This window comes from Halichoerus grypus, chromosome X, assembly GCF_964656455.1.
Source record: "Halichoerus grypus chromosome X, mHalGry1.hap1.1, whole genome shotgun sequence".
In the NCBI taxonomy this organism is placed as follows: domain Eukaryota; kingdom Metazoa; phylum Chordata; class Mammalia; order Carnivora; family Phocidae; genus Halichoerus; species Halichoerus grypus.
Genome location: NC_135727.1, coordinates 64812469 through 64831601, shown reverse-complemented (window position 1 = coordinate 64831601; position 19133 = coordinate 64812469). Strand labels below are relative to the sequence as shown.

Here is a 19133-nt window from a genome sequence, read left to right as displayed (position 1 = left end):
ATTTGTGATTTAATTCCATTGTGGGCTATCAACATACTTTGCATGATTTTAATCCTATTAAATCTATTGAAGCATATTTTATGTGTATGTGATCTTTCCTGGAGAATATTCCATGTGCACTTGAGAAGAATGTATATTCTACTGTTGTTGACTGGAGTGTTTTATAGGACTATTAGGTCTATCTATTAGGTCTAGTTGACGTACAGCATTTTTCAATTTTTCAATATCTTTCTTGATCTTCTGTCTAGTCATTCTATCATTATTGAAAGTGAGGTATTGACGTCTCAAACTATTATTGTTGAATTATCTACTTCTCCCTTCAATTATGTAAGTTGTTACTTCATATATTTTGTGCCTCTGTGTATGGGTGCATATATGTTTATAATATTCCTGATAGACTGACCATGTTATCATTATAACATGTCCTTCTTTATCCTTAGTAACAAGTAGTTGTCTTAAGTCTACTTTGTCTGATGTTAGTATAGCCACTCTAGCTCCTTTTTTGGTTATTTTTTGTAAGGTATATCTTTTTCTATTTTTTTTCAATCTATTATAACCTTTGAATCTAAAATGTATGAAGGGGGGTGGGGAAATGGGGTGACCAGGTGATGGGTATTAAAGAGGGCACATGTTGGGATGAGCACTGGGTGTTATATGCAACTAATGAATCGTTGAACACTACAACAGAAACTTACGATGTACTATATGCTGGCTGACTGAACATAATAAAAAAATAAACAACAAAAAGAAAAAAAAATAAAGTGTATGCCTTATAGATAGCATATTGTTTGATCTTGTTTTTTTTTAAATTAAGTTTTATAATCTGTGCCTTTTGGTTGAATTGTTTATCCTATTTAATGTTATTATTGATATGGTTGTAATTTTTTATACCATTTTACTATTTGTTTTCTATGTTTCATGTCTATTTTTATCTTATGTTCTGCTTTTACTATCTCTTTGTCTTGAGTGCCTATTTTGTATTGTACTTTTTTTCACTCCTTTAATGATTTTGAACTATATTTCTAAGGTATTTTTCTTAGTGGTTACTCTTTGATTTCCAATATTATTTTAACTTACCAAAATTTACTTCAAATTTATACTAACATAATTCCAAAACACTTGCATTTTGATTTGGTTTTGCAATTTATTAGCTCTGTTGTCTTAAGTAAGCCACTTTTTCCTTATGCCTTTAAGACTTAGCTTCTGACTTTAGGCCTCATATTTATAGATCAGATCCAGAGATTTTTAAACCTTAGAATGGTTCAAAAGCCACACATTTTATTAGTGGGATTTGTCAGCTTCTAGTGAGTAGTTTTCATTACAAAATGCAGATCCTTACATTTGCTCATTAACAAGATAATTTGGACAGAGTTGTAAGCACTGTAGCAAAAGAAGATGTGGTTATAATTATTAGTCCAGAAATGATCAGAAATACTGGAAGAATTATTAGTTGTGTGACTTTGGGTGAGTCACTTAACTTTTCTGTGCCTCACTTTTCTTGAGTATAAAATAGGAGTAATAACAGTATCTACCTCACGGAGTTGTACAGATTAGGTAAATAAATATAGGAAAAGCATTTAGAATATTGCCTGGCATATATTATGCTTGCGAAAATTTTTTATTGTCATTATTATTATTATTACTTTGACATTTTTCTAATCTATAGCAAGAATTCAAGGCTTCTGGGTACTTTACAAAACTCTTTGGCAAAAACATTCATTTTTTCCAACTACCAACCCTGCCTGTAGCAATGGGAACTTGCTATTATCCAAGACTGTTTAGTTAGTGAGAAGGAAATCTCAGATCTAGAGAAACGTCTAAGAGGTGATGGTGCTCCAGTGTGAAGGATGAGCTAAAAATTTTCCAGGGACTGTGCTTGAAAACATGTTTTCTGCCCTTTCAGAAATGTAATGTCCAGTGTTATGAACTGATTTGGAACCTGACCTTGTGGTCCCTTCTTCCCACTGAAGCAAAAGAAGACCATATTTTAAAAGAAAGGCTGTAAGATTCAGGATCTCGACTTTTTTTGTTCTTTTGTTTTCTGAATGGCTTCAAGACATCTGATAATTAATCCAAAGTTAGTAATTAAACGGTCTTCCTTCTTAGAACACTGCTCAGGTGTATACAGGCACTGTGTTCATTTAGAGAATATGAGATTTACCAAAACTGTTAGCTGGATCCTAAACCATAAGCATAGTGAAGTTTTTAGTTACATTTGTAATGTTTCTAAGGAAATTAGCATAGTGCTGGGTCCCTGGTACTTGAGGTGAATTCACCCAGTCCTTTGATATTGTTGGCAGAAAGAAAAAAAAAAATGAGTCGGGTTTGGAGTGTGAAGATCCCAAGCATCTGGCTGTTCTTACTCAAGTGTGTAAATTCCCAGTTAGAAGTTAGTCATATTTGTTACTTTCTTTTCAAACAGATAAAGAGGAAATGTATACTCATTTCCCCAGGTAGCTCTGAATGCACTTTTTCAGCTGCATATTCATTCCACCCCCAGTGGCAAGTACATCAGCAACTCAATGAAAAAGTTTTGAGGACTTTTTGGGTTAAGCTGTGGCTATAAACTGGCTGTTTGGAGAACACCCTAAAAAAGCTTTCATTTTCCCCCTTCTACCTTCCAAATATTAGAGGAAGTAAAACTAGAATGTTTGCAGTGAGGAGTGAGAGGAGTGAGATGAGGACAAAGGAGAATAGTAGTGGATAAACTTCAGTACTTTCTTGTTCATGGGACTTTTTTTTATGTGTGTGTATTCTTTGTTCTAAAATAACACCTTGATGTGAACTTGTTGGTAAATGAATGAAATGGCACGTGTTTTCAGCTGAGAAGTTAAAAAAAAAGGTACACTGCTGCTTTACTCGAGAAGAGAGAAGGTCTGGGAGAAGAGTTTTTGTAAACACTATTAATATTAATTTTGGATTAAGCAGATATAGACCCTATCCTCTTGGAGTTTACAGCTGGGAGAGACTGACAATTAGATTACCACACAAATGAAAAATTATACAACAGCATGTAAAATTTTATCTGTGATGAATGCAATAAAGAAGAGGTCCACAATTCTGTAAGAGCATATAATAAGTGGATATGACCTGAACTAGGGATTAAGGAAGGGTTTTCTGAAAACATGGTTACTGGTATAATTTCTGAAGGAAGAATAAGAATTAATTTGGGAAGGGGGGTATAGGAGAGGGGGAAATGTTCCAGGCAGGGGTAATAGCATGTGGAAATGTCCATGGTATGAGTGATCAATTTCATTCTAGGAAGTTGAAAGTAAGTCAGTGAGGGTGGAGCTCAGCTAGAGGAAGAGTGATGCTAGAAGGACATGCAACCCATTGTTATGGTAAAAGATCTCGAATCCTTTGTGAGATTAATCAGAAAGGTACTTAAATACTTTAGGGAGAAATGAATTGGAAGACTGAGTGATACTAACACAAACAGAAGAAAGAGAGTGAGCTGGTCATACAGTGACCATGGCTATAGGTTGACTTTAATCACTATTGTTCACTGAGTTGCTACAACTGAGCACTCTTCCCAAAAGCTCTTCTCCTTACCCTTCTTTTTTTCTTCACAATCTTCTTTCTCACCTCTTCTCACTTCACGCCTCCTGCATTTGATCACTTGGGTCTGGCCACCTGGAAAGATTTCCTCTTCCTTTTTTGGCTTATTTAAATAGTAATCATCCATCATGGTCCAGCTCAAATCCTCCCCACCCCTTCAACCAGGAAGTCCTCCTGGCCTTATCCATGGGAATTTATCTCCATTTTATGATCCTTTATAGAACTTAATCTCCATATAACTACTTTAGTATTTTTCAAAATTTGCCTTTGGTATCTCTTTAATGTGTCTTGTATCCCCAGCTAGACTGTGAGGGAAAAGACTCTGTAGACTGACAAATGCACCAAGAGCTCATCTAAGCCTAGAGTGGGTGAATGACCTCTTGTGGAGACTCAGCCAATGTTAGCAACTGACAGAAATAGACATACCTGAGATAAGTGGAGAGGGGAACAGGAAGAACAGAATCTAGGGGTGGGGGGGAGGGGGAGGAACAGAGAAGTGTTTTTTAGACTCAGTCACAAGTAATAAGGCTAGTATCAGCTTCACACTTACTTGTTTACTGGCCTTGACTGTTAGTGAGAATAGCAACAATAGAGCTGAAGAGAGGTAGAATAAACAAACTTGAAGCATGGCTTATTTGGGAGGCAGCTAATTATGCAGACTGAAGTTTTGAAGCAGGCAGAGGATCACTCATATCTCCAGTGGCATGGCTCTGCCAGAGATAGAAAGCACCTTATCCCTGACCCAAGAGTTTCATTGCTGTTGGTGGTAATGTTGGCAGCGGGTGGAGGTAGAGGATAGAAGGGGGCCTTGGTGGAGGGGAAGGGCTAGCAGTGAAGTTACATATGGATGACTGAATTTCTGCAACAAATTCGGACCAGAGAGAAGAAAGGAAGGAGGAAAAAGAAAAAAAGGGTGGGTGACCAAGGCAGTCAACCTATAGGGAAAGAACTTGCCAAGAGGGAGGAGGAGGTATATAGTTGAAGATAACTCCCCATTATAAACAGATTGCATCTGTACTATTTATTTTGGTTTAAGGAAAACCTCTGAAAATTTCATGGTAATTAGACTTCCTGCCAGGCAGTTATTTAAGAGAAATGTAGACTGTAGACCCTCCTTTTGCCACAGAACACTCTGAAGTCCATGGAAGGTGGGTATTAGAGCTCTGGGGACCCCAGCACATCTCCAACTGAGGACACTTCACTGGTTTAAGTGAGTATAGTATTGTTTGTGTGTGTGTGTTTGTGGGAGGTTTAATTTTGCATAGTATAATAGGAATACATTAATGGTATCGTTCACTTTTTGCCTTTCCCTGCCTCCTGCTTATTATTATTAAATATTGTTGTTGTAATTATTTTAAACAAGTTGGAACAAACATGGGCTGCTCGTAATTAAAACACTCCTCCCAGTTTGAAGTTTTGTCTCCTCCTACCCATTAGAATTGTAAAGAGATAGCCGTCCTGCAGCAAAAACAGGCACACAGGCTTTCTCTGTGGATTAATTGGTCAGGAAAGACACTTTTTATATTGTTAAGTGGCACTTAAGCTGCTAATTCTTGACTGTGAAAACTGCTTTTCCTGGGCAATGCTCTTTAAGGAAAAACTTCTTCAGTCCAGTGATTGGTGACTAAGGAAACGATGGAGCACAGGGGATTGGGCGGGATCTCGGCTCCTAATAATGCCTCCTTATCCAATGAAAAGCATTTCCTATTGAGACCCCCAAGAGTTCCCCCAGCCCTCGCTCCAGCCCGGACTTTGGGCCTTTTCTTGTGTCCTGTTTCTTAAAGGCATGCCGGCTACCGCATTCAAGAGAGCCATTCCTTAACAAAGAAAAGAGATAAATGTAAATAAGCTCACATTTTCAGAATGAGCGGTTTGTTGTAAGAAGCTTCGGCAGCCCAGAGTCTGTTACTTTGGGCTGGGCGAACCTTTCCCTGTAAAAAAATATGGATTAAAATATGCACTTCTAAAGTGCAAGTTGTCCATTTACATGTTTATTAGCTAATTGTCTACAGGCATGAGCACATTCTTTCATCTTGCACACTCTTTCTTGGGGTAAGTCTCTTTGAGAAAGATTTGATTTGGGCGTTTGGGGGCGGGGGGACGGCATAACAAACTTCAGCAGAATCACTGATGCTTTGAGTGTTTGGGGAAAGAAGTTAGACTTCAACTCTGAAGTGCTGAGCAGGGATCCTTGTGTTGAATGGTTTAAAAAAAAAAAGCAATAATTTCTATTGTTTTGGCAATAATACTGCTTCAGTGGAAGAGTACTGGATTTTCAGGCTGTTGTTTCATGTAAATACAGTTGTCCTAAAGAGCATATTTAAAATCAGAGTAATTTAGAAATTCTTTTGGCTAGCTTTGTATTTCTTTGATTTACAATTGATTGTGAGCTAATGTGGTTTCTATTATGATGAGGTTTCTTCTAGTAAAACTATGTGTGGCAGTATGCCTTTGATGCTTAATTGATTTATGGAAAATGTGACATTTGCTATGCTGAATAATTCATGAACTTGACCATAAAAGAAGAAACATGTTTAAATGAAAAACTAATTCTGGCATAAGCTGAATTTGATATTATATGTGAAATTAATCACTGTTTTCCGAACAAATGCAATAATGTGTCATTTAAAACTTTTTGTATATTTTGGATATTTTAAAGACTTTTAGTAACAAGATCTTGTTGAACTGATAAATATTGTGTTTTAGTTATTTTGCTTTAGGAAATATAGCAGTGTAATTCATCATTATTTAAGCATGGAAAAGACCAGATGAATCCAAAGATTAGAACATTTAGAGCTTGGTGGGATTATTCACTTTGCTATTTTACCAAATTATACCATTTTTCTTTTTATTTGAGTAACATGAAGACAACAATAGCCTAAGCTCCAGATTATCCAGCGGCTTTGAAACATGTTTATTTTTCAGAACAAAATTCCAAACATACCCCATTAACATAGATTGTAAATCCTTTTGCCATGTCACAGATGAAAAGTTGCACTCTTGCTAAAAAGGATGAGTTCAGCTGAAACACTTGATGGCATCTACACTCTAAAGCATTTCCTGCCAATCAGAGATGTGAATGAATGTCCTACTGGAACAATCAGACTAGCCTTTCAGAATTTGTACTCTCTGTGAGTTAAAGAGAGGAATGGGAAGATGCCTTGCAAGAACACTCAGGCCAAGCTTAGCTAAGGCTTCATTTATTCAGTTTCCTTTGAGAGAAAATACAGTGATAATTGTTGCCCTTGCTATGGTGTGGTCAGGGCCTAATTGTGTAGTTGTTTTTTTTTTTTTTTTTTTTTTTTTACTGTGTATGGTTATCATGTATAGTCTGATCTTGGCCTTCTTAAGGGGGAGGGAAAAAAACCCCTATAATATATTTGTGAATTTTAGTACTGGAAATTGAGAATTTAATAGGAGGCCACCTACCACTGGAAATCCAGCCTCACTTTTAGTAGGTAAGTAATTGGTTATTAGAACAATGCATAAGTTAGGTAGTCTATTAATTCTATATAGTTATGTTCTAAAGTACTTTGGCAGAGAAGATAGATAACTGGGGGACAGGTGGAAAAGGTCGAGGATTAAAACCGACACAATTGGAGTCAATACGCCTGCTGATATGGGCACAAAGGGAATGAGGAAAAAGAGGGCATTAGGAAGACTTTAGGATATAATGACATCTTGATCTGTGATTCTTAGCTCCTTGCACTAATAGCAATATTTGCTTCTGAAATTAAAATAAATCTAAACTATGTATGGTAACACATGTTAGTTAGATTTATTGTGGTGAACATTTTGCAATATATACAAATATTGAATCATTATGTTGTACACATGAAACTAATCCAATGTTGTATGTCAGTTATACTTCAATTAAAAATAAATGAAATAAATCTAGCAATAGTTTTATTGAGTCTAATAAATATTAATTTCCTTTATCTCAGATTTTGAGGGATTATTATTATTTTTTGCAGAAATAAATGGGAGCAGATGGAAACAACTGATAGGAGAGAATAGCCTGTAAGGCCACTGACAATAGCATCAGTTAAAGGCTGCTGTCAATCAAAGCTGAAGGTGGAAGCAGAATAGAAACTGAGGTCCAGAAAGGGACTGTGACTTGCTATCACACAGTTAGTTACTGATGGGGCTGGATGTGGCCACATTGAATTAATAGTAAATATGAAAACCTCTGGGTATTTGAACTTCCTAGTTTGCTTGTATTCCAAATAAAAAGAAGTTTTCTTAAAAATCTGTATCAGTTGTGAAAGCCATAAAAGAAAGGAATGTTAATGTTTTTGTCTTCCCTTAACATAAGCCAGTAAAATTATATTTATTTTATTTCAAAAATACTGCTTTCTGGAGGAGTGTGAAAATCAATTTTCCTTAATATTAAGGTGATTTCAAATATATTTTAGATTGTTTAATGACTTCATTTTTTTTGTTTTGTTTTGTTTTGGTTCTCTTAGATTAGGGAAAAATTATTTCGGGAGAGTTAAGAGTTTTATTTACCAGTCTGTTTTGTTTAGGCCACTTTTGTTCAGAAGAGGGTGAGATGTGACCATGGTGTAAGTTTGGCACTAGCAGATGATTCTACTTTACAGGCAGTAAATGAGTAGTGTTCAAATGCAGGTGCTACTTGTAAGAATTCCTTTGCTGAGTATTTCTAGTTCTATACCAGGACTTTGGGCAGAGCTGTGATTTGAAGATGTTACAGAATATGCTAGGCCTAGAACATTCTAGTAGAAGCAGCAGTGGTTGTCAGTGTGCTAATACCCAGCAACTGAAGCCTTGCTCATATCACTGTAGTTTAGGGGAGAAAGAAATCCAGCAGGTTAGAGCCAAGGCAGTGTGGTCTCCACCTGTTGTTCCACTCTTCTTTCCTCTTCCCCTATCAAGGCCCCTGTCCAATAGTAACAGTTTTTGCCAGAGAAAAAGAAAAGAAAAAAAATAAAGAACCAATATAATTTCAGGCCAAAAAATATAAATCTCCTTTGTTCAATTATTTTTAATGTAATGTATTGCCTTATGGAAGTGGATGAAGTATTTTTATGCCTTTTGTCACTAGTTATCTTTAATGAGTATAGGTAATACAGACTTATGGACTTTATGTTTGTTGATATAACTAATAAAATATGGCTTATCAGTGACAGGTGTGAAAAATAAAATGTTATCTGCAATTCTGTAATAAAAAATCCAAAATATTTAGGTACCATTTTAAAATATGTTGGCTTTAATTTACTCTGATTTATATCATATAATAAATTTCTTTACCTTATAATTTTGGTATATATGTTATTGGAAAGGTCTCTCCATGGCACACTATTGTGACTAATTCTATTTCATAGCATTCATTGGAGGAAATCCCTAACAATAGTATCTTCAGAAAGTTCATTGATTACCCAAGTCTTGGATAAAATTGGTGCTAGAGCTTGGTTTGAACTGATATGGTGAATACTACTCTCCTGGTAATAACTTTCTCCAAAATTCTTAATTTCATTCTCCAACTTCTTTTTTTGTAACCAATGCTTCCAATTTATTGTAGATGATAAGACCCAAAACTCCAGAATGAATGGAGTCATTGTAATTGTTTATTGTAATTCAGACAATTTTGGTGTAGATGTATATAGATCCTTTGATTTAAGCCCTCTGTGCCATTGGTATATACCTTTAGAGATAGGAGACATATTTTTTACTCATATTTCAAAATCAGTATCCAAGTATGTCAGATGAATTGGTATGCAAATTGATAACTAATTTACTTGTTTAAATATGTGTAATAAAGCCAAATTCCCAGTTGGCATGTATGAACCTCACAGAATTTGGAAATGCACTCTTTTAGGAACACCCAGAATGTTTCCCAAATGGTCTGGGGCTTCTTCTGAGATGATGTTGAATCTCAAGACTCTAGACAATTTCATAATATTAGGTTGAGCAATTTCTCTGCAGTTCTCTTACTCTATAACTGTTAGGGAAAATTCTACTTTAGTAGGGTTGATGCAGTCTTTGGCCCCATCATGTTGAGGACTAAACAGTATTATTTTTCAAAGATTAGACTGTGTCATTAGGTGAAGGGTTAGTGGGAGACTGGATTATTTTAGTGAAAAAAATCAAGTTAATCACTGAGGATAGGATCTGCTCAGATTAGGACCTGTGTCAATTTCCTGCTCTTCTCAAAGTGAGGAGGCAAAACAGCCATAATAATCTCAGTGCAAATCAAAGTCAACATAGAGATATGATTTTTAAAAGGATATTTCCTTCATCAAAACTAAATGAAGCTTATCAATCTGAACATTTGATGCACAGCCTGGCTTGCTTGGCATGAAATGTGATAGAGATCAATTTCCCAGCTCAGCTCTGGAGTAAAATATTTACTTATGGTCTCCTCCATATTATTAATGCCATAAGACTAAGTTGTATTTTAAAAATTATTATGAAACATCAACCAATGCATAGGAACATCAATTAGAACCATGTGTATGATGGTGACCTATGCCTGTGACTTGGTCTTTTTTTTAATTTAATTTAATTTTATTATGTTATGTTAGTCACCATAGAGGACATCATTAGTTTTTGTTGTAGTGTTCCATGATTCATTGTTTTCATATAACACCCAGTGCTCCGTGCAATACGTGCCCTCCTTAATACCCATCACCAGGCTAACCCATCCCCCCACACCCCTCCCCTCTAAAACCCTCGCCTGTGACTTGGTCTTATCTGTTAGCAGCCACTCTCATCTGAGAAGCAGCAGTCTGGACATATTCCCTATTACTCCAGCAGAATGGTTTTGATCTGTATTTTTTTGCAACATTTTTGTATTTTTTAGCTTGCTTCACTGCTAGATATTTATAGGCAAGGACACAATAGGTTTTGGCTTCCTCTGAAAACTATTGTCAGTGTTCCTAAGCTTCAACCAGAGTAGAAAGAGGAAATTCTCTGAGGATCAGAAGCACTCTGACCTGACCCAAGCTCAATAAAAACGGAGCAAGGTGGGGCGCCTGGGTGGCTCAGACCATTAAGCGTCTGCCTTCGGCTCAGGTCATGATCCCAGGACCCTGGGATCAAGCCCCAGGGAGCCTGCTTCTCCCTCTCCCTCTGCCTGCTGCTTCCCCTGCTTGTACACTCTCTCTCTCTCTGTCAAAAATAAATAAAATCTTAAAAAAAAAAAAAAACGGAGCAAGGTAAGAGAATTTGAGTATACTCTGCCTTCAAGGCCTTGTCTTCCTAAACTCTGGACTGTCTTCTGTAGGGAACAAAAGTAAGCCAGGCTTTCTAGGCTACTGGGAATATGCCAGGAGTTAGAACTTTGTTTTCAATGTTATCATCTGAAAGTTTAGCATTTAGTGTCTGAAAGTTTAGCATTTAGTGTCTGAAAGTTTAGCATTTAGTGAAGTGATTTAGGTATTCATCTCTGTAGGGCCAAAAAGCTAACTCCACTTCCTCCAGGAGCCCCAAAGCCCCCAAACATGGTATATTTCATCATTAGAAGTTTTTTAAAAATGTGAACACTACTATGAACTGTTCAAATTGGGTCCATATGTGTAGGTCAAAGTTAAAAATTCATTGAGGGTCAGATTTCCCTTTGGTCAACCTTCGGGTGATCTGCCTCCTGCTCATTGTCAGTGAAAATACATCCACCGAGTACTCTGAACCCCCTAAGTGATTAGTTATTGGAGTGATTGGATGCAAAGGTCTTTACAAGACAATAGTACCATGCTACCTGCAGTGGAATAGTTAATTAACTGAATCAGCCTGTATTTTTTCTTCTTCATCTCATCTGAAGCTCATGTTGGCCCCTTGCCTTCATTCAGTGCACAGCATATTAGCCATTTATGAAAATCTACTGGTTAAAAAAGTTTCTTTTAGTCAAAAGAAAGGAAGTCAGTCAGAAGAGAACTTGTTTTTTGAATATCATTGATTCTCCTTTAGAATCAGCTTGAGAGTCAAATGACTCTCTGATTTTTTAACCATAGCTCAAAGGGAGATAGTCCTTTTGAGGGCACCCTCCTGGATTGTTCTATTATGAGAAAATTGTGTAAAGGTTGAAATTCAAAGGGGGCTTTCTGAGGTATAAGGTATACATGGTGTTAGGAGAAAGATGTGTTGCTTGGTAAATTCAGCTTACCAAGAAAGACAGAGACGTAAGTGTCTAGTTGTGTCAGAGAAAAGAAGGAAAAAAGATCTTCTATAATGTTTCTTTGTGATTAGGTAGGACTGAATACTGGCAAGCTCATAAAGCTACTCACAAGCCCTGTTGAATCTTCTTAGCCTCAGCTGGGAGACTCAGAGGTAATGTTTATACAGGGAAGAGAAACAGTATAGTCAAGTTACAGAGTGAACTAGTGTCTGGGTCAGAAATAGAACTCCTTGCTTCCAATGCTGTGTTAAGTCCCAGCACCACACCCTTACTGCTAGACAGCAAAGGTGCTATGTGTTCAAGCAAAGGAAAGTTATGAATAGGGCCTTAGTGACAGTTTTGCCATGCCCTGTCTTCAGGATTGAGACTGTAAAGCTTTCTTGTCTGTGGTCCTTTCTATCCCACAGGATTTGGTTCCTCAAAGCAGCAGAGCAGAAGTGCCAGACTGCCTGTTGTTGGTATAGTGTATATGTTCTGGGAGACATAAAACTGAATGGAAAACCAGGGAGACAAATTTCACCTATTTGAAACACACCATCCTGGGTAGTACAAAATAATAGCCAGTGAGCTAGAAGCATGCTGTGTAAAAAGGTTATCAGTGGACAGAGTGGAGGAACTCTGGGTACAGGTGAAAAGACATCTATTATGAAAACATTTTCCAAATAATCTTATTGGCAGTACTTATTGTAAAAGGCAGGTGCAAGCAGATTAGAATGAATGAAGCTTGGCTTTAATATTAGGGATTTTTCAGTCCCTTAATTTCTTTAGATTGTGTAATTACATTACAGGAATATTTTTGACTCTCTTTATTTCTTTTAACAATTAAAAAAATGGCATCCAGACTAATGGGTAGTGAGTGGTAGGTGTTAAAATAGTATATAAAGTGGTTTAAGCAGTTGAGAAGTTTGCCATTCTCTTTTTCCTTCTGCCATCCCATTGGTGAAAGAATCTGCAGAAACTTAGGTCTACAGTTCCCCAAGTGAGATATGAACCCCATTAACTGAGATTTTTCAGACTCTTCCTGTTTTTGCTGATCAGCTTCAGTGACCTTAAACATAGTGATTGCATACTGTTCTTTCTGAGAAAACTAGAAGGAGTGAGATGAAGCAAAGTAGTAGAGAAGATTTGAGGAATTGTGAACCAGAAATACCTCCCAAGGTCCTAAATACAAATTAGATAGCAGTACTGACCTCTCCCCAGCAAGGTCCTCTTTCTTTCACCTTTTCTTCTTCTCATTCTCTCAATTCTTCAGTTGTAATTTCTTTGCTACTTTCTTTCCCATCTCCTCTTTTGCTCTTCTCACCTATTTTTATTTCTTCCCTGTCTGTTTTTTTCCCCTCTTGGACCTTACTTGGTCAAGGTTCTTACTATGCTTTGCTTTTACATATCAAGGTTGATTGTGGCAAACATTGAGCTGGGCCTGTGGGATGAAATGGCCAAGAAAGAATATGATCTTAGTGCAGTGTTAGGCTCAGGGGAGGCACTCCATAAAGATTTTTTGAATGAGAATTGAGGAATAGCAAGTTTCCAATCTTAACTTGGGAACTTTAGCTATTAAAAGCGACAACTCTTTGATTTACATCCCATAAGTCATCTCTCCAAGGCCATTTCTCCCTCTAGGCACTGCAGTGAGTGAATTTTTTTTTCTCAAATCATTTTTTTTTTTTCTCAATCCAAATGCTGGTTGAAGTAACTTCAGGCCTCTATATCTCAGGCAGATTCCTTCCTCCACTCCCTTCTCTGTTACAAAGAGTGGCCCTTTAACCTGTTCCCTGGGAGTTGGAAGGAAAGAGTAATGTAAGGAGAAATCACTTCAGAAAAATGCCTTTCACATTTTAAAATATAATCATGTGAAAATCCATTATTGGTTATGTCAGGGAGCGAAGACCACTTTTACTCCATATCGTCCTCATTGAAAAGAATTCGTTCCGCAGTTACTTGTCCATAGTGTATTACAGAGAATTCAAAAGACAGTTCCTATGGCAGCTGTTAACCTAGAAAGTTAGTAAGATTTCTATATGCAATTTAGAACAATGTTGGCCCAGATACCCAACAAAGATGATTAAGTTAATGACTGCCACATGTATAAGCAGTGGCAAGCAAAGGGCTGGTTACTGATCAGATCAGAAGTATATTGTGGGGCAGGGAGATAGGCATTTAAGTCAAATCTACTTTTCACACTTCACTTGTATTCAGCCAGAAAAGGTTTTATTGATTAGGGCCACTTTAGGAGCTGAAGACATGAAAGTAACGGATTGGGCAGTGGGAAGGGGAAGAAGAAGACATCCTAGGCTAGGCATCTAGGAAGAGAAAAACTTGGAGAGGGAACTACAATCTGCAAGAGGGAAACTCTGAGATTTTTATTTGAATTATCACCCTAGAAAGGCTATGTAATACCGTGAAAAATCTTTTCACCAGAAGCTTTAATCAACTGAAGGATCCTTGCTCTCTGAACTCACGTTTTAGAAGAAAAAGGTGAATCAATAATTTACTTCAGAAGTTTAGTCATAACTTCTTTAAGAGCATGTCCTGGAGGTCCCATATCGACCTGTAGTCTCGTGCAATAGAACTAATATTCAGACAATGAAGTTTACTAGTATTGGAAGAGAGACAATATAATTTAGATAAGTTTAACAATTCTTTGGTTAGGAATGAAAAACCTGAATTCTAGTTCTGACGGTACCATTTACACATTCTTCTAATTCTGACATTGTAATTCTAAATTACATAAACTTCAGTTTCTTCTCCTGTAATATGGTGATAAATTCCTTTCTTGCCTACCTTATGGTGTTCCTTTGGGAATCAAATAAAACGCATTTTTGAAAATTAAAAAACTCCATACGCATTTCAAATTATTAGTGTCATTTTAACTATCAGAGTTAAATGTTTCTCCATCCCCATCCCCCATTGCTGTTTAGTCTCCATCCCCATCCCCCCATTGCTGTTAGTCTCCTCCATTGCTGTTTAGTCTCTTATTCCTGTTCATTGCAATGCTACATATGGTATTGCATATATTATATTGAGTGTGATCTCTCCCAATCCTGCAACATACTCTTATAGTACCTTTTAACATATGGTTGGTGCTCAAAATGTACTTGTCAAACCAGTTGAATGTGCATATTGTTTCCATTCTGGGTAGACAGGGTATCTTTTACTCCATAGAAATGAATGGAAGGCAGATTTGATTATTCATTCCATCTTGTCTCCCATAGGAGGAAAATATTTCTTACCAGTCTCTAGTCTCAAAGTGGTGAACCCTGCAGCCAGCAGGCCTTCTGAAAAAAAAAAAAAAATCAATGGGTGACAGAAGATTCATTGACTTTCAATTTCAAGATTTAAATTCAAGCTTCAGACCCAGGTTAGGCAATGCTACTGCCAATAATACTTGCATTGTTGATGATTCCTTCAAGTATAATCTAAATGGTGCTGTCTACAGTGTTGTATTCATCCTGGGTCTGATAACCAACAGTGCCTCTCTGTTTGTCTTCTGCTTCCGCATGAAAATGAGAAGTGAGACTGCTATTTTCATCACCAATCTGGCCCTTTCTGATTTGCTCTTTGTCTGCACTCTACCTTTCAAAATATTTTACAATTTCAACCGTCACTGGCCTTTTGGTGACACCCTTTGCAAGATCTCTGGGACTGCATTCCTCACCAACATCTATGGGAGCATGCTATTCCTCACCTGTATTAGCGTGGATCGTTTCCTGGCCATTGTTTATCCCTTCCGATCTCGTACCATTAGGACAAGGAGGAATTCTGCCATTGTGTGTGCTGGAGTCTGGATCCTAGTCCTTAGTGGTGGTATTTCAGCTTCTTTGTTCTCCACCACTAATGTCAACAATGCAACCACCACCTGCTTTGAGGGCTTCTCCAAACGTGTCTGGAAGACTTATCTGTCCAAGATCACCATATTTATTGAAGTTGTTGGTTTCATCATTCCTCTGATATTGAATGTCTCTTGCTCTTCTGTGGTGCTAAGAACCCTTCGCAAGCCTGCTACACTGTCTCAAATTGGGACCAATAAGAAAAAAGTGCTGAAGATGATCACAGTGCATATGGCAGTCTTTATGGTATGCTTTGTACCCTATAACTCTGTCCTCTTCCTCTATGCCCTAGTGCGCTCCCAAGCCATTACTAATTGCTTGTTGGAAAGATTTGCAAAGATTATGTACCCAATCACCTTGTGCCTTGCAACTCTGAACTGTTGCTTTGACCCTTTTATCTATTACTTCACCCTTGAGTCTTTTCAGAAGTCCTTCTACATCAATACCCATATCAAGATGGAGTCCCTGTTTAAGACTGAAACACCTCTAACCACAAAGCCTTCCCTTCCAGCTATTCAAGAAGAGATTAGTGATCAAACAACACATAATGGTGGTGAACTGATGTTAGAATCCACCTTTTAGGTAATGAGAACTGTCTTTAGGTCCAGATATGGTCTTTCTTATGATTTTTCCTATGCTATGAACAAGACAGTTTGAAGCTAATGATACTGAAAATAGATTAATGTACTGAATACAGTCAGATACATTTATTTGAATGTTTATTGTGCATATGCTGTTTTGTTCAATAATTATAGGTCAGGTCTAATTACAACAACCAAAAGAGATTGCCAAACTCTTCTGCTGTGTTGTAATTTCATTGTATCACATTATATGAGTAGCCAGTGGCCTTGACTTTAGTGATATGGAGATTATTTTAAATTTTTTTTAAAAGATATTTCCACTTTGGTAATATTTGGTAATTAGGTTGGGCCTATAAATATAGAACAAATTCAGGGATTATTTAAAAAAAAACTTTGTGTTACTACTGATACATGTGAGTCTTTTTTTCCATTTTTGTATTGTCATAGAGTATATTTTAGCTCAAGAACATATTTTAGCCTAACATTATTAATAAGAAATGTGTCAAATTTAAAAGAGCTGGCAAAATTTATTGTATATATTTTGAAAGTAGAAACATAAATTGTGTTTGCCTGAATATGGTTGGGAAGAAACAAAAGTAACTGGATTTACACATTTGCAGGTCCCAGCAGTGTCATTTTTTTAAAAAAAAATCTTCCTTTTTTTTATACTACATTAAAATTTTCATATGAAACTTCAAATCCAGAAAGCTGCTAAATGTGTGCCCAAAATAAGTACAAAACAGAAAATCACATAAAACAACAAATATCCATTAAAAAACTAGCAACACCAACATTTTTTCTTAATTTCCAATTATCTTTCTTTTGAGAGACTGATTCTATAAAATATTCTTCATATAAAACTTTGGAGCACAATGCAGCTGGAATACTGCTGCATTTGTGCCCAGGTCAGGAGCAAATTGAAAAAAAAAATTAACAACAAAATATTAACAAAAAATAAAACAATAAAACGCATTTAAAAATCTTTCTTAAAACTTTCTTAATGTTTTTTTGGGTGGAGAGTAGAGATCTGTAACTTTAAATCACTTATTCTTTCATATTAAATTTTGGAGCACAATGTAGCCAGATTGCTGCTAAATTTGTGGCCAGGTCAGGAGCATATTGAAAAAACTACATAAACCAACCCAAATCAATAAAATAAAACTCAGAAAAAAATTACAAAACAATAAAAACAACAAAAAATGATTCCTAACATTTGCATTTATATTTTATTTATTTTTTGAGGTTCTGTAAATTTAAAAATACTGTATCATTTGTGTGAAATTTTAGAGTACAATACAGGTAGAAATCTGCTAAATTTGTGCCCAAATCAGGACCAAATTGAGTGAAGATACTCATAAAACAACCCCCTACAAAACAAAACACACAAAAATTTAAAACTTGTATTTTTTGAGCATTTGTAAAACTTGCAAAATACCATGGCTTTCATATGATGCTTTGGATCAAAATGCAGTTAGGAAGCTACTAAACTGGTGCCTAGTTCAGGAGCAATTAAAATCAATATTTACAAATATACAAAAGACGATAAAACATTTTTTTACAACCCACTTAAACAACAAAATAAATAAAATAATCTTTAAAGTGTTTTACCGTTTATTGGATGAAATGTAGATTTAAGAATATTAAAACATGTAACTAGAGCTTCTGAGCACAATATAGCTTGAAAGGTGCTACATTGGTGCTCCTGTCAGAAGGAATGGAAATATATTCCCTCATCTACATTCCTCACACACACACACAAGACAAAACAATTAAAACATTGCAAAACAATAAAACATTCTGAAAATTTGTATTAATTAATTTTTAAAATATTTGGATGATATGGCAACTTAAAAATGCTAAGACTTTTAAAGTAAATCCTCCATGAACAATGCATCTTGTAAGTTGCTTAAATTGTGCCAGGAAGTGATTAAAAACAAAACAAAACAAAATAAAAACCCCAAACACCATAAAACATTAATAGAAAAGGTAAAAATTTTAAACAATAATCAAATTCTTAAAATTCTCATTAACCTTTGTTTTTCTTTCTGATGATATATAGATTTAAAAATACTGATTTTTAAGTTTAAAACATGAGCGTAATGTAACCTTATTTTTTCTTACATGAATCCTTTATATTTTATTTTATTTTAATTGCAGTATAGTTAACATACAGTGTTATATTTGTTTCAGGTATACAATATAGTGATTCAACAATTCTATACATCACCCTGTGCTCATCACAAGTGCACTCCTTAATCATCCCCATCACCTATTTCACCCATACCCTCACCCACTCCCCTTACATGAAACCTTTAAATCAAATGTTACTGTATGTATAAATCCCTATCACTAATGGAAACTATCCAACGTTTTTATACCAATTGATTAATTATGAATTATTATTTTCTCCTCCTTGTATTAACATTTGCTAGTGTAACATTCTCCAACAACTATATAACCATTACTGAATGAGGAGAATGTTTTCATTGTGATTCTGTAAATCAAAAGTATCCACGCCCAGAACAGAATTTTTGGATGCTCCAATACCAAATCCTGACTTAATACTGTTTGTTGATGAGTCTTATATTAAAGAAAGAAAGAAAGAAAAAAACAATTCCAGGCTTGATATACAGTAAATTGCCTAGTTTCTTTTGTAAGATCTGTCTCCTTACCAGGACACAAATGACTAAAATGACTAAATCTGAGCCTGGGTTAGGGAATCATTGAAAAAAAGTGCTAAAACGATAGAACAATAATAAAACTAAACTTTCAAAAATGCATTACTTTTTTCTTGTTATCTAAAGTCCTAAAAAATAATCATGCATTATATTGTCTTGTGAAAACATTATACATAGAATGTATAAGCATTAGGTTCAGTTCAATTAAATTAGGTTAAGTTAGGCTAAGTTCATTTGTTAGGTTATGTTGTAAGATCAAATTAGTAATCAAAGTATGAGTAATCTTTTTGTTTTTTTAGTATTCTTTCTTCCCACTTGTAAAGTATAAACTGTATGTAACTTTTTGTTTGTGCCC

At 35.8% G+C, this 19133-nt stretch overlaps 1 protein-coding gene across 1 annotated transcript; it reads left to right on the top strand.

Moving 5' to 3' along the window:
- Window positions 1–14866: 14866 nt before the first annotated feature.
- LPAR4 (lysophosphatidic acid receptor 4) lies at window positions 14867–18113 on the top strand. Its single transcript, XM_036114539.2, has one exon. It carries the CDS (start codon window positions 14989–14991, stop codon window positions 16099–16101), a length of 1113 nt encoding a protein of 370 aa, XP_035970432.1. The 5' UTR covers window positions 14867–14988; the 3' UTR covers window positions 16102–18113.
- Window positions 18114–19133: the final 1020 nt, after the last annotated feature.